The sequence below is a fragment of the Patagioenas fasciata genome, chromosome 3 (assembly GCF_037038585.1).
Source record: "Patagioenas fasciata isolate bPatFas1 chromosome 3, bPatFas1.hap1, whole genome shotgun sequence".
Classification (NCBI taxonomy): domain Eukaryota; kingdom Metazoa; phylum Chordata; class Aves; order Columbiformes; family Columbidae; genus Patagioenas; species Patagioenas fasciata.
In genome coordinates this window covers 57,017,621-57,034,682 of record NC_092522.1, presented here as the reverse complement: position 1 = coordinate 57,034,682, position 17,062 = coordinate 57,017,621, and the positions used below count along the sequence as shown (strand labels likewise).

Genomic DNA, 17,062 nt, shown 5'->3' with positions numbered 1-17,062 from the left:
GAGAAAATCTGGTTTGGATATGCCACTGCATTTCCTATAGTCGGACGATCCTCATTAATCTAGAGGTTGTGAATTGCATTTCTCTCCATTTGAGTTTTACATTGCATAAACGAACACTGTCACTCCCTCGGGGCACAGAATTTTGCTCTGACAAAACTTTCTGGTTTGTGCATAACAGTTTAGAATCACAGAATAGTTTGGGTCTGAAGGGTCCTTTAAAGATCATCTAGTCCAACCCACCTGCTGCAGGCAGGACTTCTTTCACCAGACCAGGTTGCTGAAAGCCCCATTCAACCTGACCTTAAACACTTCCAGGGGTGGGGCAACCATAGCTGCTTTGGGCAACCTGATCCCATGTCTCATCACCCTCACAGTAAAGAATTTGTTTTAAATCTACCCCCTCTCAGTCTAAAACCACTACCCCTTCTCCTATCCCTACAAGTCCTTGTGAAAAGTTTATCACAAGGATCATAGGAACAACCTCAAAAGGGACTTAGAACCACTTAGTCCTTTTCCCCCTCAAAAATCTAGTAATCTGCATTTATGTTACTCTTGACAGATTTATTCATAACTTGTTCTTTAAAACCACAAGGTTACTCCATAACCCACCCAACAGCCTGCTTAGTACTCTGTATGACATTACTTTAGGAGGTTTTACATAAATACTTAACTTGCCTTTTTATATTGCTACCCAATACTTACAGCTTAAATACTTCCCTCCCTATTCAACATAGGTATAAGTCTGATTATTTTGAGTTCTTTCTAGTATCCTTTGAGCTCCCCAAGCAGTCCATCTCTAACACATGTTGTTCAAAAGCAGGTGAGACTTTACACATACTGGGGAAAAAAAAAAAAAGCTACTTCCCAAACGGGAAGAACTATTCTCTGATTCTGTGATTTGTTATTAAAAAAAAAAAAGAAAAACAAACACTTTTGCAGAAATGTAATGAAATCAAATTAACCTTGTAGAAATTTTATCTAAAATGTCTCCCTAGCTTGCTTTCAATGTTGTTATCCAAGCCTCAAAATTGTTAGTCAAAATGCATGTTGTTTTCAGCTTCTGATAAAGACAGGAGCTCTAATGCTGCAGAATTTATCATCAAGAGGAGAAAAAATTCCAACTAAAAATTTGAATTAGTTTTCCTGTTGTCTTGCTATGCACACACACACACATACACACACTTTCTTTTGTTCCAAAATTCCTTTGGAGACATACATTGAAAGTCTATCCTTACACCTTTTAAAGACAAGAAAAAGGATGTTCAGCAATGCAATATCTAAAGTGATAAAAAGTCATCTCAGTTTAGGCCACTAGTGTGTCTACTCACAAGTACTTTGGGCTTTAACAGCCTGCAACACCAACACCTAATGTAAATCAAATTAATTATTTAAGTTATGAATTGGACTGCGTTAATAAACCTGATCTTACAATAGCACATAGTGTGATGGTAACGGGCAACACAACAACAATCTAGTCCCTACCGTTCTCGGTTAAATTTGAGTGAATGAAGTATAGCAGGTCTCTTCTGACGTAAGTTCCACAGGTGTAAGGTATCATCAGCCAAGGCACTCACAAGAGCTCCCTGTAAGAAAAACCAGTTTTAGTCAACTTATTTTCATAACCATAATAACAGGATATCAACATCATAGCAGAAATATTATATATTTGCTTCCAGGATGATAACAACATTAATAAGCATGTGTTTCAACACCACAGCACAGATAAGTTTTAAGTAGTAGTTACAATGAGTTAACTGATGTGATCACATTTGGTTCAGTGCTACACTGAGAGGTGATGGGGAAGGAAAAGCTTTTTGAGGTGTGTGCACATCAGCTCCCTCATGCCCACCTCTGTACAGAAGTTAAGCAATGAATTCAGCTGCTAATATCTATGTGCTGACAAAGCTAGCGAGGTTTGATTTCTCCATTCCTTCGAGCTAGAAAGTTCCTCTACAAATCTGGTGCCAGCTAGCTCCTGAACAGCCCTGCTGTCAGATTTCAGCTGCTACACTCCTAGAAAAGACATACCTGAAATTCCCAAAGGATCAGATAAGGGAAAATTGCTCAGCTCACATCTAAAAGAGTAACTATCAAAACAGAATTAACTACCTACTTAAAGTGTTAGTAGTATTGAAAACATACTTTACTACTTCAAGAGATGACTTGCAATGTTCAGTGACGTAAAAAAAATATCACTAGGGAAAAAGTTCTTGCTTACAGCAAGAGTACTCTAGAGACAAAACTTTTCAACAGTAAATCAAATATTCTCTAAAATTAAAAAAGTTCATTTATGATAGTTTTTAGTGTTTGCCACTTGTGCTAAGATTCACTTGCTTTAGCTAATTTTTATGCTTGTCTAATGAGAAACTGAAGAAAATATACTCTATATCTTCTCTGAATTATGGAATATGTACATCATTTTACTAACCTCATTAATCAGGAACTGAAGCTGGATTACTGCAGCTCCACTGTCATGTTGGCAGTAGCATTCAACTCCTGGTCGACCAAAGCTGGAATTGGTACCATTAAGGAATAACGGTTGTATGTGACATAAGAACAACAACAAAAACCATAACCAACGTTGTCACTTGCACTAATATCACATTCAAACAGGCTAACATCCTGGTTCTAGCTAGCACACTCAACATTGAACAGCAGAGATCTGAGTGATCACCAAAAAATAATTTATAAACAACACAAAGTAACACAAAAAAGTTGAAAGGCTCATCTTATTTATCCCCATGGAATACAAAAAAGAACGTGTAAGTGCTAAATGTACACTTATAAAGGAATTCTTCATCAATGAGAATCATAACGGAGACTGATGGAGTTATTTTAGTAGTATTAAATATCAGGATTAGTATAAAAGGAAGCTGATATAAATAAGCATATAATAAAATGATCACAACTGTCAAGTGCTAAAGGATCTCTCTCCATTTTCAACACTACTTAGAGATGAATAGGACAGCTGAATAATCTAAGTTAAAAAAAATAGCTGTGACAGAGATAAAAGATCAGTAGCCAAAATACAGAGGAGTCAATGGGAAATTATGTATAAAGTACATTTCCAGGATCTCTGTATCAAGACTTCCTGGATTCACATCAACTATGAGATAACAAAAGCTTGTTCATTTTCCCTCCCACACATAAACCAGTCCTATACTGACATAATGAATATCAAATAGAAGCAGCAGGAACACAGTTCTTTCAAATCTCCATACTTGATTCAATAATTAATTGCAAAGATTCTGTATTTCAAATGTAGTCATCCTCTTCTGATTTGAAATTAAGGAAATTCTCCAGCCTCTAAGAGACAGAGCAAAAATAACACAAGTCCAGATGAATTATGCAAGCAGTCAGTATTTCATCATTATAATACGCCCAGGGTTTCTGGAGTATAATTTGTTAAAGAGCTAAACATTTCCTTGCTTTAAACAGGCACCTTAGTTTTCGGAAGAAAGGAAGTAATTCCAAAGATATAGGCAAAACAGGAAATATAATGTCAAATTTGTTCTCTCAGCATACACTAGAAATTAATAAAACAGAACAATTCTCACTCATTCTACACATCTTCCATTTACTGAGAAATTGTTGATCAAAACCAAAGCAGATGTAAATAAACTTTAAAAATATATACATTCACACTAAAGAGACAGTCAAACAGTTGAAGAAACTACCAGGTTGCATGCAAACCAAAACTGAAACACACATCCTGCTCAACCTCCAAGCTGGCCAGATAAAACATAAGTGGAACTAACATCGGAACAAGTCTGCTTCACCACAATATTTTAACTTTTAAACTTCAATCACATTCTTCTCCTAGACTAATGAATCTGCATAACATCCAGCTAAGTGATGAGAGCTCCACTAAACAGATGTTGAGTAATCCAGCAAACTTAATACCAGCTTTCTCCCCTGAACAGAATTAGTAATTTAATTTTGTTCTGGCATGGAAGGACTTAAAGAGCCAGCTTGCCTCACCTGTTTTTTCCCCTTGTATTTTAATTCTTACCAATATGTTTCCTGTACAAGTCATCTGCATATCTGTATTCCACTGACAGTTTATAGCTGTCAAAACAAGGAAAGAAACACAGAGCTTGAAACTCGGGGAATGGTGGGGAGTGATGCTGACCCCATAAATGATATCTTTCTAAAGAATTCTGAATACTTTTAATGTAAAATCATTGCTTTTGCATTAACTATGGATTGGCTACACAAATTGCCAGATTGGAAAAAATATCCCCACAAGGAACACCAGAGGTTTCAGAGCAGATTTGCCTCAGCCTTGCTCATCCTTCTGCATTCACTTGAACTAATAATTATTTGCAGAAATAGATAAAAAGCAATTTCTGAATACAAAATTCAGATGTTTACAGGAAGTGAATTTTAAAACTTGTTATTCATCTGCACTGACACAGGTAGTTTTCTAACAAAAGAAGATTTCCCCAGGCCCTCCCTTGAACATCAGTTTCCAACATAACTAAATGTAACCCTTGTTAATCTACCCACCCACCGTTTATTTGGAAGTGAGGTTTTACCTTGCCTCAAAACAAGAGGAGTATGATCCACAAAAACAGAGAAGCCCACAGATTCCTCATGTTACTCTAGCCTCAAATTCTGTTTCTCAAATGTTTCCTTTAAGCACTTCTGATGCAAATATTTATAACTAGTCAGTAAAAACTTCAATATTAAGAACATGTGAACATTTATTTAAACAAAAACATCCTTTTGCATTTTCCAATGCACTTGAATGTGGTCTCTCTCTAGAAAGCAGTAAGTATGCAGCACTGGGAGTAAGTTCACACAAGCTTTACACATTCAGAGCAAGTTTCTTCTTTTTGACAAATCAGTGAAAGCCTCCTATGCAGATCTGAAAATAGAGTTTGGCCTCTTTTATAGTGCTTGCAGTTATAAAAAAATAAAAATAGTCCTTGCAGCTAGTGCCACTTATTTTCTTTACCCAAGGATTATGTCATCTTCACTTTTTCACCTAGTAGCTAAAATTATTCTTCTCATCTCAAATTAATATCATCCTCCTAACCAGCATTAATCTTCTTTTCTAAAGCCTCCCAGTTTTGCAGAGTATGCCAAGTTGAGAAAACATGTCACTTAAATACTGACTGTAGAAGGATAATAATACATGTCCATTTCAGTACATATTCAGCGTTTCTCAACTACAGAAAACATGCAGCATTCCATGGAATGCAGTTTGTCCGACTCCTTTATACTAGTGTATGTGTGCTTCAGGCAAGAGACCTCGCTGTGCTAAGCAGTGATCAGCTACCGCATAGTAGTCCCCAAAACAGGCAACAATTATAATGAACAATGACAAGATGGGCAACACTTTTAAATTTTGTAGACAGGAAAAACTCTCTGCCAAAGTCCTAGGGTAGCACCAGAGGAAACAGTCTGCTCTGAGCAGTTTTCTAATCAAAGACTCATCCTTCCTCCTTCACTACCAAGCATTTGTTTGTACTATTCCTGCTTCATCCCCTATTCCAAATAGGAACCAACAAGAAAAATTAACAGCTTCTCAGCTGTACCTTTGAATTTTGCTTCTATGTTCCCCACTGTGATTAGAAAGTTAACTCTTGGAACACTAGCATTTCACTGTCTTCTCTGCATGTCTTTTTGAAAAAGCAAGTAAGAGACAAGAGCTGCAGCTGAGAAAAGAAGAGATAATGTACTCAATATCACAAAGTCACTTTCATAAGTGCTAGAAATGCAGGTCATACATAAGAAAAACACAGTATCATCCTAATTTAATGACACTGATTTTACTTTGTGAGAAAAGGCAATAGTTTTTCCAAACAAGCTTCAGACCTAAGGTGACACCTTTTTTTTTCCAGGCAAAATTAAAGCATTTCAATTAGTGATATGTGAGTTCTCTCTACAAAATATTATTTTAAACTATAAAGAATAGTAATATTTTTTATTTACATAGAAGCAACTCAGTGCACATCTGCCCTTAAAAGTCACATTTTGAAAGAGAAAACTAATTCCAGACTATTTATGACAGCCTTAGAAGAGCAGTCCTTTTAAAATACTTCTTTAAGTTACTCTAAGCAGATGTAGGTAATATTGATTGGATGGTTCTCACCTGTGGTTGACCCAGCTGACATATGACACAGTTTCAAAAACTGTTCCTATCGATTCAATCCCAAGTGTAAATCAGTTATGTACGCAGGAACATATTTATCATATAAATTACCTTCCAAACCACCATCACACAGATATTTGCACCTTCGTATCATTACACTGCTATGAAAAGTTTTGATGGTACAGCACAAGATACAGACCATGTTCCTCTATCAGATTTGCCACTGTTACAATAGCTCAAGATTTTTAATACAGATCTGAAACTAACAGCTTTCAAAATTAATTCCCAGATATTGTCCAAACTGTACCTGTAACACCTCACAGTATTTAAACATTTGACTATTTTGATGCAAAAGTATTGGTCTCTGACTGGAGGAATAAACATACCACTGATCTGAATAACTCTAAGGGCAGTAGATTACTCACTGTATTCTTAGGTAGACTGGGCTGCAGCATATAGCTTGCCAGGACTGCATATTATACCTGCATGTTTTACTACAGTCATTGCTATATAGCAGTCTTCCACTTTACTTAATCATACCATGAATTATTTTTATAGGCAGCAATACCACCACTTGTTTTGCACACACTTATGTGTGCTTTGATTGTGGTCCCCAAAAATTAACATAGGAAAAAACCCCAAAAACAAACAAGCAAAACCTCAGAAAAACAATCAACCAGAAACAAAAACACACAACACACACAATGATAGCAAGACTTCCAAATAGTATTTTAAGTATATAAAGATTAAAATCTGTCTGGTATGACTCACCAGTGCAAAGTCTGAATACAATCCAACAACAGATAAAAAACAGGCTTAGTTTACATCAAGTTACAGAGTAGCATAAAGTCCTGGTGATACATCTAAGCAGGACTAAAGCAGAACAAGTATAGCTTCAGGCAACTTTCCTGTCAATCTTACCTGGGTCTAGACCTAATCAAAACTATTACTTGCACACACAACAGCATGATCTCTCACAGAAACAACCTCGAAGAACAATCTATAAAGACATATACTATTTAACAAGGGAGAGCTAGTCAGAAAGTCCTACAGTCAACTCTGTCTACAAAACTCCCTTTGACCTTTCACATCCATTTATTAGCAAACAAGATAACATAAAAGTTCACTAAATACTTCATAACAACCCTGATATGGTACCATATCACTATTTCTCAGCAACTTCAGGATTAGAGTTTCCTTCTAAAGCTTTAGGCTTCCATAGCATCTTGCTGGTTTATATCACTCAGCTAAGCAGGTCTTTATTCCTCCCCAAGTCTCAGTATTTATGTCTGCAAAAGTATACAATAATATTTATTAACATTTCAGATCTACTTTCACATATGTAAATAACAGCACCAAGCAAAAACAAACTAGGGCTTCAAAACTGAGATTAAAGTTCACCAGGTGGAAATACTATCAAATTACTGATAACAATTTACTATGGGAATTCCAGCTGGACCACTATGATGCCTTTTCCTGCCAGCTAAGGAGAGCAAGCAGGTAAGAAAACTGACAGTAATGAAACAGGATAAGAGAAAGGAAGACATCAGTCACAGAAGACACTGGCTGCAACTTCCGTGCAAATATAGCACTTGTGAATTAGCTGACATCTAGATACAGTCTGACCTCATTTCTTGGACAGAAAAAAAAACTCAGTCATTACATATCATACTTGGGAACCAAATCAAGTGTCCCTAGAGCATAAAGAAATATAACTTCCATGAAATTAAAAGAAAAAAAAATCTACATTCAAATTCGTTCTGTTAGTCATAAGAATGAAAATAATGCGAGGCACCTCAGAAACGAAGAGGCTGGGATCTCAGTCCTGGAAGGTTATCAAAAGGTTTCTTCCAGAGGTCTTCCCTTCTCTTGGAGAAGGATGGGGGGAAGACAGGAAGATGAACTGGAAGAGATCCTTTCTACACCAAAATATTGGAAAATGCATTATTTTTCTCGTTTCCTAGGAATGTTAACATTATACAAAGTTCCAAAATGTTTTTGAGAGAGCTATGGTATTGACTGTTCAGCACTTTTTAAAATAACAATAAAAGCTGAGAAGCTGCATTCAGATACTCAATGTCTGTCCAAAAAAGTATTCCAGATGCATTATCATAAAATTATTTAATACCATTTGAGTACAGCAGCATGTACAGCCCCTGACACTCATAAGAGTTCACGCTTTCCGATGGAGGTGGGGAGACTGGGAGAAAGAAGGCAACAACAGATACGGTATTTAAACAGCTGACCTTAGATTAGCTTAAAAGGTTGCAGCAAACAACTACTATTGCTGTTTGCTACTGCAGCTTTAGGAATTCCAGTGAACTGGGGACTACACAACTGCCTGGAAGCTGAATTTCTCAGCCTCCAATAACATTAGTTCCTGCATAAATGCAGATCAACTTCCTTAAGTATTCACTTTTATATAAACAATGCTCAGCTCCTTTAAATGCCAGAAGCCAACTGACTTAATGTTAACTTAAAAAAACCTTGGATTGGTGGGGGGAAAAAGGAGACCTATTTTGAAAAGTACTGAAGTTCACAGATCTCAGTTAAAGTTCATTAACTAGTTTCTGCATACAGGAAACTGCAGCAATTGCAAAGCACAAAATCACTTTTTTTAACCTTAACGTATATATTTCAAAATTAAACAATTATTGAACTAGATTGTATAGAAACCAATAAGGAGTGTGTAAAGAGCAGCTATTTATATCTGATCTGTTTTCTAACAACAATAATAGCTAGGAGTCAAAGTACATCTTAAACTTCAAAGTTGCTTAAACAGATATCCACAAATACAGTATTTCCCAAACAGCTAGGAAAAGGGCCAGCATGTTTTCTGTAAAGGCTCTATTTGGTAGAATTTTCTCTGAGCTGCCAGTGAGAGGCAATCATTTGCTAAAGTATTTTGTAATTAAGTAGTACAAATGCAAACAGGATTCAAAGTATGTGATTTAAAAATCAAACAAGAAACAAAATTGGTTTTAAGGATAATTTTCTACATGCACAATTCACAGACAGTAAAGCATGTTGTTAAATGAAAAGGTAAAAACATCAATTTAGACTAAACATAGCATTTTCAAAAAACTAACACTGCTACAGGCTTTCCTTGATTTTACTTGGTTTTGTGATCCAAGTTCTACTACTTTAATCTAAAAGCTGTATTTCAGCACTAACAATGCGAAGAAAGCGATTAGTCTGGTACTTTTTCGGGATGAGACAGAAAGGAAGGAGAATGGTAGAATACAAAGAAAAAGTAGGAAAGTGCTACAAATATACCTGCAAATGGTTCCTCTGACTACACAAAATGCAGAGAAATGGGCGGTAAGCACTAACTCACTTAAGTTTTTTCCAAAGACTATATACAGTAAACCCAGGAAATAATTATATATTTTGAAATATCTTCATCAAAATTCAGAGACAATATTTATATTCTGCTGCATGCTTTCAAGTCCTGTTTGCCTATCATCTATTCAAACCAGTTTAATTTTAATGTCAAATGTTAACATGTTACAAATATCCTAGCTCATCCATCCTTTTGGTAGCACATACTATATCACAATATTGATAATTAACAAGGTTTTCTTCTTATGTCCATAGCTTCTCCGTCAAGAGAAGCACGGCCATTCTATGTTCCTAGAACTCAGGAATACTTGGACTAAGAATGATGTATCTTCCCAGTGTCCAAATATTTTGTACAGACATTGCCAACAGCAGTATTAACAAATGTAATGTTCTGAAGCATAAAGAACCATAGATATTATCTAATAAGAAGGACAGTTTAACATTTCCAAAGAACAGCGCCAATCCATGCCCAGTCAATTATTGTCTGCCAACACTGATTTCTGACTGCGAAGCAACTCTTTGCTAGGTCCAGAAATTCCTCTTCATTCACACAGCACAATCTAAAATACTCCACTTAACTCTTGTCTGCCAAACAAATCCTCTTCAGCTATTTTCAAGTCACTGACTACTGGATATTCATGACAGAAGACACTACTTGTAATCACCACTCATTCCATCTCAACTTTGTGCAAATATGAGCCCATTCTTCAATCTCCTCCACACCAATTCATAAGTAGAGAGGCATCTTAAATCTTCTTCATTCAAAATGACACCTTAAGACTTTTAAAATTAGCCTCAAACATATGAGCTACCAGTAATTATCCTCTCATTGCTTTGCCAAATATTTTGCAATATCATCTTTGTAAGAGCAGCGTTTTCAGTTTTATTTTAAGGTTCCTCAGGTTCCACTACAACATAATTTCTAGTTTTGCAAGGGAACTGAGATAATTTTTCACTGCTATCCAAGTAGCAGTGATGATCTTAAAGCTCTGCTCAAAATTGTCACCAGAAATGAAAACCAAGGTATTAATAGCATTAAAGCAATTCAGTAGATGGCACTATTTCACCAATATCAAAAGAGGAAACTATGTCCTCACATAAACAAGCGGTACCTTGGAGCCAGAACTGTGTTTTGTGGGTTTTTGTTGTTTGTTCATTTTAAATGCAAAACCTACTCCTTAAAGTGTTCCTTAATTTTTTTGTGCTTTTGATAGAACTTGGAAAAATAGTTCACTACTTTCCAAAATATTAAGAGGAATTACTACGTCTTGTTGAAATACCTTTAGTTTTACTTCACTATTTTGACTGCAAATTTGTGCTATTACACATAGCTCCATTTCACACCACAAAAATAGCTGCATTTCAGTGTTGCATTAAGCGTTATTTCTGTGGCTTGTGTTTACCAGAAATGCAACTTGAGATGGACTATTAAAAGGTTGACATTGTCCCTAGAAGTTGCTTATGCAATCTTAATTCATATCTCCTCAAATGTATCAGGGTCATTTGTTTTTAAAAGTTTATGATCTCCTTCAACATAATTAGCAAACATTTTGCATTATTTAGCTTAAATTTTTTTTAAAAAATATAGTAAAAAATAGATGGTCATCAGAAAAACCTAAATTAAGTTGTCAGATTAAAAAAACTGGCATTAAAACATGTGGTTCTTCAATACTATTAAAATGTAAAGCATAGCATTAAAAATCTTAAATTTTTTTATAAACTTTTTTGCAGATGCCACCTTGGATTCTGTAGTTTATTCTTCCTCAGTGTAGCTGAGGTCTTCAGCTGGGTCCCTCCTTCAGTCTCAAGCAACGCACCACTCCATAATGCTAAGGAGTTCCCATGAGAGTATAAACACAGAGCTACTGTTTTGTACGGGCTGTGGGATGTCAGTAACAAACAGCTTTTATTACCACTGGGAAGGGGATAAATCAGACAGTGTTGTGAGATTTCCAAGTACCCACAGTTCAGTTTAAGACTGCAAAAGGATGGAAAACAGACCATCAACAGAAAAGAACAGTCCAAAGTAGTTCTCCTATGCATCTTTCCTGCAGTTATTTTAGTAGGCACTTTAATTACTAGGTGGAGGGAAGGTATTACCTTGCAAATTTAGCTTCAGTGAGACTTTTATTTGACACTTTAGAGAACCTGCTAATCTCTTAGCCTTGTGTACTTCCAGTTCCTGTCAGATTCCAAGTAATGTCAATACTTCAGGCTGTGCTCATCTGCCCTGCTATTAGAAAAACCATTTCATTTGTCAGGTGCTAGCAATTTCTGGGGATGAAGAGCAATTTGATCAACTTCAACAGAAGTGAAAGAGTTTTACAGGTAATACTTTGCTATAAGTTCTAGCGAAGTAGGAAGCTGAGAAGGGAATATTCCATCAAAAGGGGAAAGGCAGAAAAATCTCAACTTCCTAAAATATAGGCTCTGTATAAAATGCTGCAATCACAGGAAACATTTCAGAAGTTACACACACGGGTAATTATACTACAAGCCAGGGTCATAGGATAGCAGTTTTCACAGATAAAATCGTTCTTTCCTTTAGATAAAAGTTTCCAAAATAATGAATATCTATAAATTACAACTTGTTTCCTATAACTGAAACTGTTCCAGTTCCAAGGAAAAAGGAAGAGGAAACCCCATTCTCTTCGCATGATGGCTTGAAGAAAATGTAAGGCAAATCGCAGTTTTGAACCCTCCAAAGATGCAGAGCTGTATCTGTTCACGCTGCTTAGCGCTTCCAAAGTTTCTTTACAATCCTGTAGTTTAATTGAAATATCTAGCAATAATTCTGCAAGAATGAGATTGTCTTTAAAAAAAAATACACACACTAAAATGTAATAGTTGGATCTCTGATTTATTAGGAGAGAGGAAAGGTTTAGGGGGGTAAAGAACACTAAGCATTTGTCTACACCTCCTGCATAGCCAAGGAAAGACTGAAGAAACAGGGCAGCGGTTTTCCCCAGTGCTGCTGTCTCCTTCACTATCACTCTGCTTCCAAAATGCCAAGAGAAGACATTCACATTTCCACTGTTTCTTCCTCTTTATTAAAGGGCAAGAAGGAGGCAAATACTCAGTCTGCACAAAGATGTGCTTGAAGAGAAAGTTGGATTCCTCAGAAAACTACCTTCAAAATGACAGCTGAAGTACAAAATTAAGGAAGTCTGGACTTTCCTTTTTAAGCAATTTGGGTTCCACTGGGATACTCAGCAACTTTACACATGAGAGCCATCCAAGAGAGTGAAAGCGCTACTGCTCAGTTAAAAAAAAAAAATTAAAAACCTAGCGATCTTACATCTTTCAAAAAAAAAAGTAACCTCTGTCATCACCATTAGTCACAATATTGACCCCACAAATTAAAAAAAAAAAAAATTCACTGTTTGAGGTAGACTATCACCACAGTCCAGAACTTTACTGAGGTTTTAATGTCAAAGCTTGAAGTTACAGGTATCAAATAGACAGGGTTTCCCATCTTCTCTAGGGAAGTTTCCAGCTGTGGAAAACTGCACTCCAGAAATGCCATAACATGAAAACATCCAGGGGCTCAGACAATAGAAAAGTATTGTCTGGAACAGGACTCTTCATCCAACCTCAAGATGGTTTCTAAGCAGCAAATCCAGATTTTTAAAATCAACACTGCATTGTAGCATAGTCAGTTCAGACCTGCTTTGAGTCAGGAGAACCTGCAGTGATACAGTGTGATTCACTGCTTAACATGTTTTGATTGAAAGATTTTTAATGTTTTGACTGTCAGACAGCTTTTTCTACTCAGCAAGAAAAAATTAATTCATCTTGAAAGTTCACTTCTGTACCACTTTCCATCAAAAAATACAAGAGGAAACCAGCTGATGGAACTCACTGGAAGTTGCAACATGTGGAAGTTTTACATGTGTGCTGCATGGTGAGAAGTGAAAACAAAGGAGACACAGATATAAACTGGAGCAGTAAGCATTTAAGTTGATATCTGTAAGACTAAATCACCTGTTACGTTCATCTTAAACATTTACTAGGGAAGAAAAACAAAACCAAACCACAGAAGAAAACTAGCTTCCAAGAATTGGCTAGAAAAGTTCGAAGATAACAAATGTCATCTTTACAAGGTACCATTCGAAGAGCATTTCTTCTTTCAAATGTTAGCATAGCAGAACTACAATCTTCAACAGGAACTAATAATCCTGTTGTATATTTACAGTGGGCAGTAGCTCTGTGTGAACTGAAAACAAACAAAAAAGCCACACCAAAAAAAAAAAAAAGGCAAAGCATTAGACTTCCTGATGTTAAGAATTCTACTGGAGCTAAATTCAAGTCACACATGTATTAAGAGAAAAAGCCAAGTATATTTTCTCCTTACAAAAAGAGAATCTTTACTGGCCAACTGCATGCAGATTCACTTTGATTTCTTGAAGCGTTACAAGTCTAGAAGCATTTTCTTTGTAAAGCATCCCAACTTTTGAAAAACACTTTAAAAAAACCCCGACTGACATGCTAGCACTGCAACCTTAATTTTGATTACTACTCATTTTTTTCCCCTATGAATGCCCAGGTTCCCAACTTCAGCCTCCAGGAAAGGCTGAGAGAAGCTGGCTGTTCAATTAAGAATCATCTACAAATTCATACATACATTCCAAGTCTGCTCGACTCCCTAAACTTAGTGAATTTGCAGAGAACAGATAGTGTTTGAATTCACTGTGCAGCTACAAGGCTGCACAGCTGGGACAAAGAAACATTCCAGCAGAATCAAGTGGTATCCCCCCTTACAAGCCACATACATACACAAACTCCATCCTCTTCAGGCAGAGGAGAAAGAATTAAATCAATTGTCCCAGGTCACCCAAGATGACCTCTTCCAGGACAGATACATTCTTAGAAACTATTCATGGACAAGAGCTACAATTAACTTTATTGGAAGCAACACTGTACTAAAGAACATCTGAAAATTGTAAAAGAGTATTTTTGGAGAATAATTTAGTGAGAAAAAGAAATCTGTCACATACAGACGCTGAAAATTGCCTTTGTTTAAGATAAAGACAGACTAACTAGGTTTCAAAAGACAAGCAGAGATTATTTCTATTAACTAAATAACTATTTCTATTAACTAATAATTTCCGATAATCCAAAATAGCAACTATAAAATCTCCTCAAATACAAGTAAAAAAAGCAACATTAACTACTGGCCTATTGTACAAATCCAGAATGAAGTCTCTTTTACTAACAATCACAATAGACTGACAAATGCATTCCAGTATTATGCTTTAGAAAAAGACAGAAGTAACATTTCAAATAATATCTATGACCACCAAGCTACTAAGATACTTTAGACTATTAAATATTTTTAAAAGTTCTTATTAGAAGCTGAAAATAATGTTTATAATTATTCAGTATCAGTCATACAGGATGCACTTCCACTGATCATTTTTAAAGATTTTCCATTAATGCACCAGGACAACACTAACCAATAACAAGTATTCCCAACTGAGCTTAATTTCATCAGAAGTCAACTCTCCCCAAATTAAGTGCATTTGTATAACTTACAATTATGTTTTAAATGTACTGTAGCAGACAACAGAAGCTACAGAATACAGAAGATTCTCTGCTTCTGGGGACTGTAGAACAAACTATACTGACAAAGTTTTCAAATCATGCTTTTTTAGCATATTTCAGTAACAAAACAGGTAATTTTTAGTTTGACACTAAACATAATCTCAGGAATATTTTGCAAGAACAGCCTCTTTGAATGAGCTTTCATGCAGCAGGTGACATTATATTCCTGAAAATGCCAACCCATTACTCTGTAGATTAGAACAGTGAGCGTTAGTAGCATCATCTTTGTCAAATTGCATGCAGCTCCTGTAATGCATGCTATGACATTTGGAGAATGGCACAAATTAGCTTTTCCCCTTTAAAACTTACTCAAGGACACTGTTTTCTGAACTTGCCCAGCACACTGTTCTAATTGCAACAGTAACCTCCACTGCAAACAAAAATGGAAGACAGAGAACATTATCAGACCACAGTGTAATTACCACACTTGAGTTTACGAAGCAGCTTCCTTCAAGTTAAAACTCACCACTATACCATACCGATACTCTTGGCATTTTATGTTGTATCATACCACAGGAACATTTCATCAACCATTCAGGCATCTGATAAGTTTTACTTAAGTAGCAGACATTATTTCTTTGCTAACCAACCACAGAAGCAGCTTTAAGTTTTATTTATAAAAGTAAGTATAATGCAAAGCACTGAGTTGAAATGAAGAAGTTTGTGGAAGGACTTAGGGGTCCTGTCAGATGAAAGCCTGGACACAAGCCTGCAGTGTGCACATGCAGCTCAGAAGGCCAACTGTATCCTGGGCTGCATCAAATGGAGCATGGCCAGCAGGTTGAGGGAGTTGATTCTGCCCTGCTCCCCTCTGGTGAGACCCTGCTTCAGCCTGGAGAAGAGAAGGTTCTGGGGAGACCTTATGGCAGCCTTTTAGCACTTAAAGGGGCCTATAAGAAAAATGGAGAGAGACTTTTCAGCAGGGCCTGTTGCTATAGGACAACGGATAATTGCTTAAACTAAACGAGAGGAGATTCAAGCTAGACATGAGGAAATTTTTTTTTTTTTTTTTTTTTTTTTTTTTTTTTTTTTTACAAAGAGGGTGGTGAAACATTGGCACAGGTTGCCCAGAGAGGTGGTGGATGCCCCATCCCTGAAAGCATTCAAGGCCAGGTTGGACGGGGCTCTAAGCAACCTGATCTAGTTGAAGATGTCCCTGCTTGTTGCAGAGGGGTTGGACTAGATTACTTTTGAAAGTCCCTTCCAATTCAAACTATTCTATGATTCGCAATCAAGGAATTCTTTCTTCTGACAGGAGTCAGCCAGACTGAGTTCCAGAGCCACCACACTGATTCAAACCAGAGGCCCACGCAGCCCAGCACTATCTCCTACAACAGCAATTGGTGTTATTTAAGGAGAGCACACAAGCCTGTCTGTTCTTTGTGGCTATTCCCTTTTGCACACCCAAACCAAACAATCCTGGTGGATAAGGCACATCAGAAGAAAACTCCCAGTCTAGTACCTTTAGCATTTGCTTAAGGAGCCAATGTCTGCGAATTTGTCCACTCCCCTTCTGAATGCACCAGTATGGCCTGCTGACACCAACTCCCACACACATAAATTCTAGAATTTCACTAATTATATTCAAACCAAAAATTGTTTTTTATCTCTTAAATCAGTCTAATAGTACTTTAGGGAAAGCCCCCTAGATTTTGCACTGCAAATTTGCTAATTGACATCTCAGCATGCATTTTAAAGTGTCTGCTTGATTTCACAACCCTTGATGGTATTTACTTCTCCTCCTGCTCTCTAAACTGAGAGCAAGCACTATTAATCCCCTTGTAAGGCAGCCACTCTGTTCTCAATAATTCTAGTTTTCCTCCTCTAAATCCTTGCCACTTAAAATGCAAAGAACAGGAAAACATAGGTCTCAAAATGTGGACACATGATTGTTCTATAAGACAGCAAAATGATCCTTTTTTGTTTGCAATGCTCTTCCAAGTTTGTGGGGCAGATTTAACAATCAGAAATCAAAAAGCCAAGTTTTAGAAGTCGGTTCAGAGAAAACACATAACC

At 36.5% G+C, this 17,062-nt stretch overlaps 1 protein-coding gene across 11 annotated transcripts in view; it reads right to left on the bottom strand.

Moving 5' to 3' along the window:
- Window positions 1–17,062, bottom strand: part of STXBP5 (syntaxin binding protein 5) — a 100,896-nt gene that overhangs the window by 67,883 nt on the left and 15,951 nt on the right. For all 11 annotated transcript variants that reach the window (XM_071806391.1, XM_071806390.1, XM_071806394.1 and 8 more), the window contains 2 exons: window positions 2,429–2,510; window positions 1,483–1,583 (listed from right to left, as the gene is read on the bottom strand). In XM_071806391.1, the coding sequence (XP_071662492.1) occupies window positions 1,483–1,583; window positions 2,429–2,510 (183 nt within the window). The remainder of the gene's footprint in view (window positions 1–1,482; window positions 1,584–2,428; window positions 2,511–17,062) is intronic.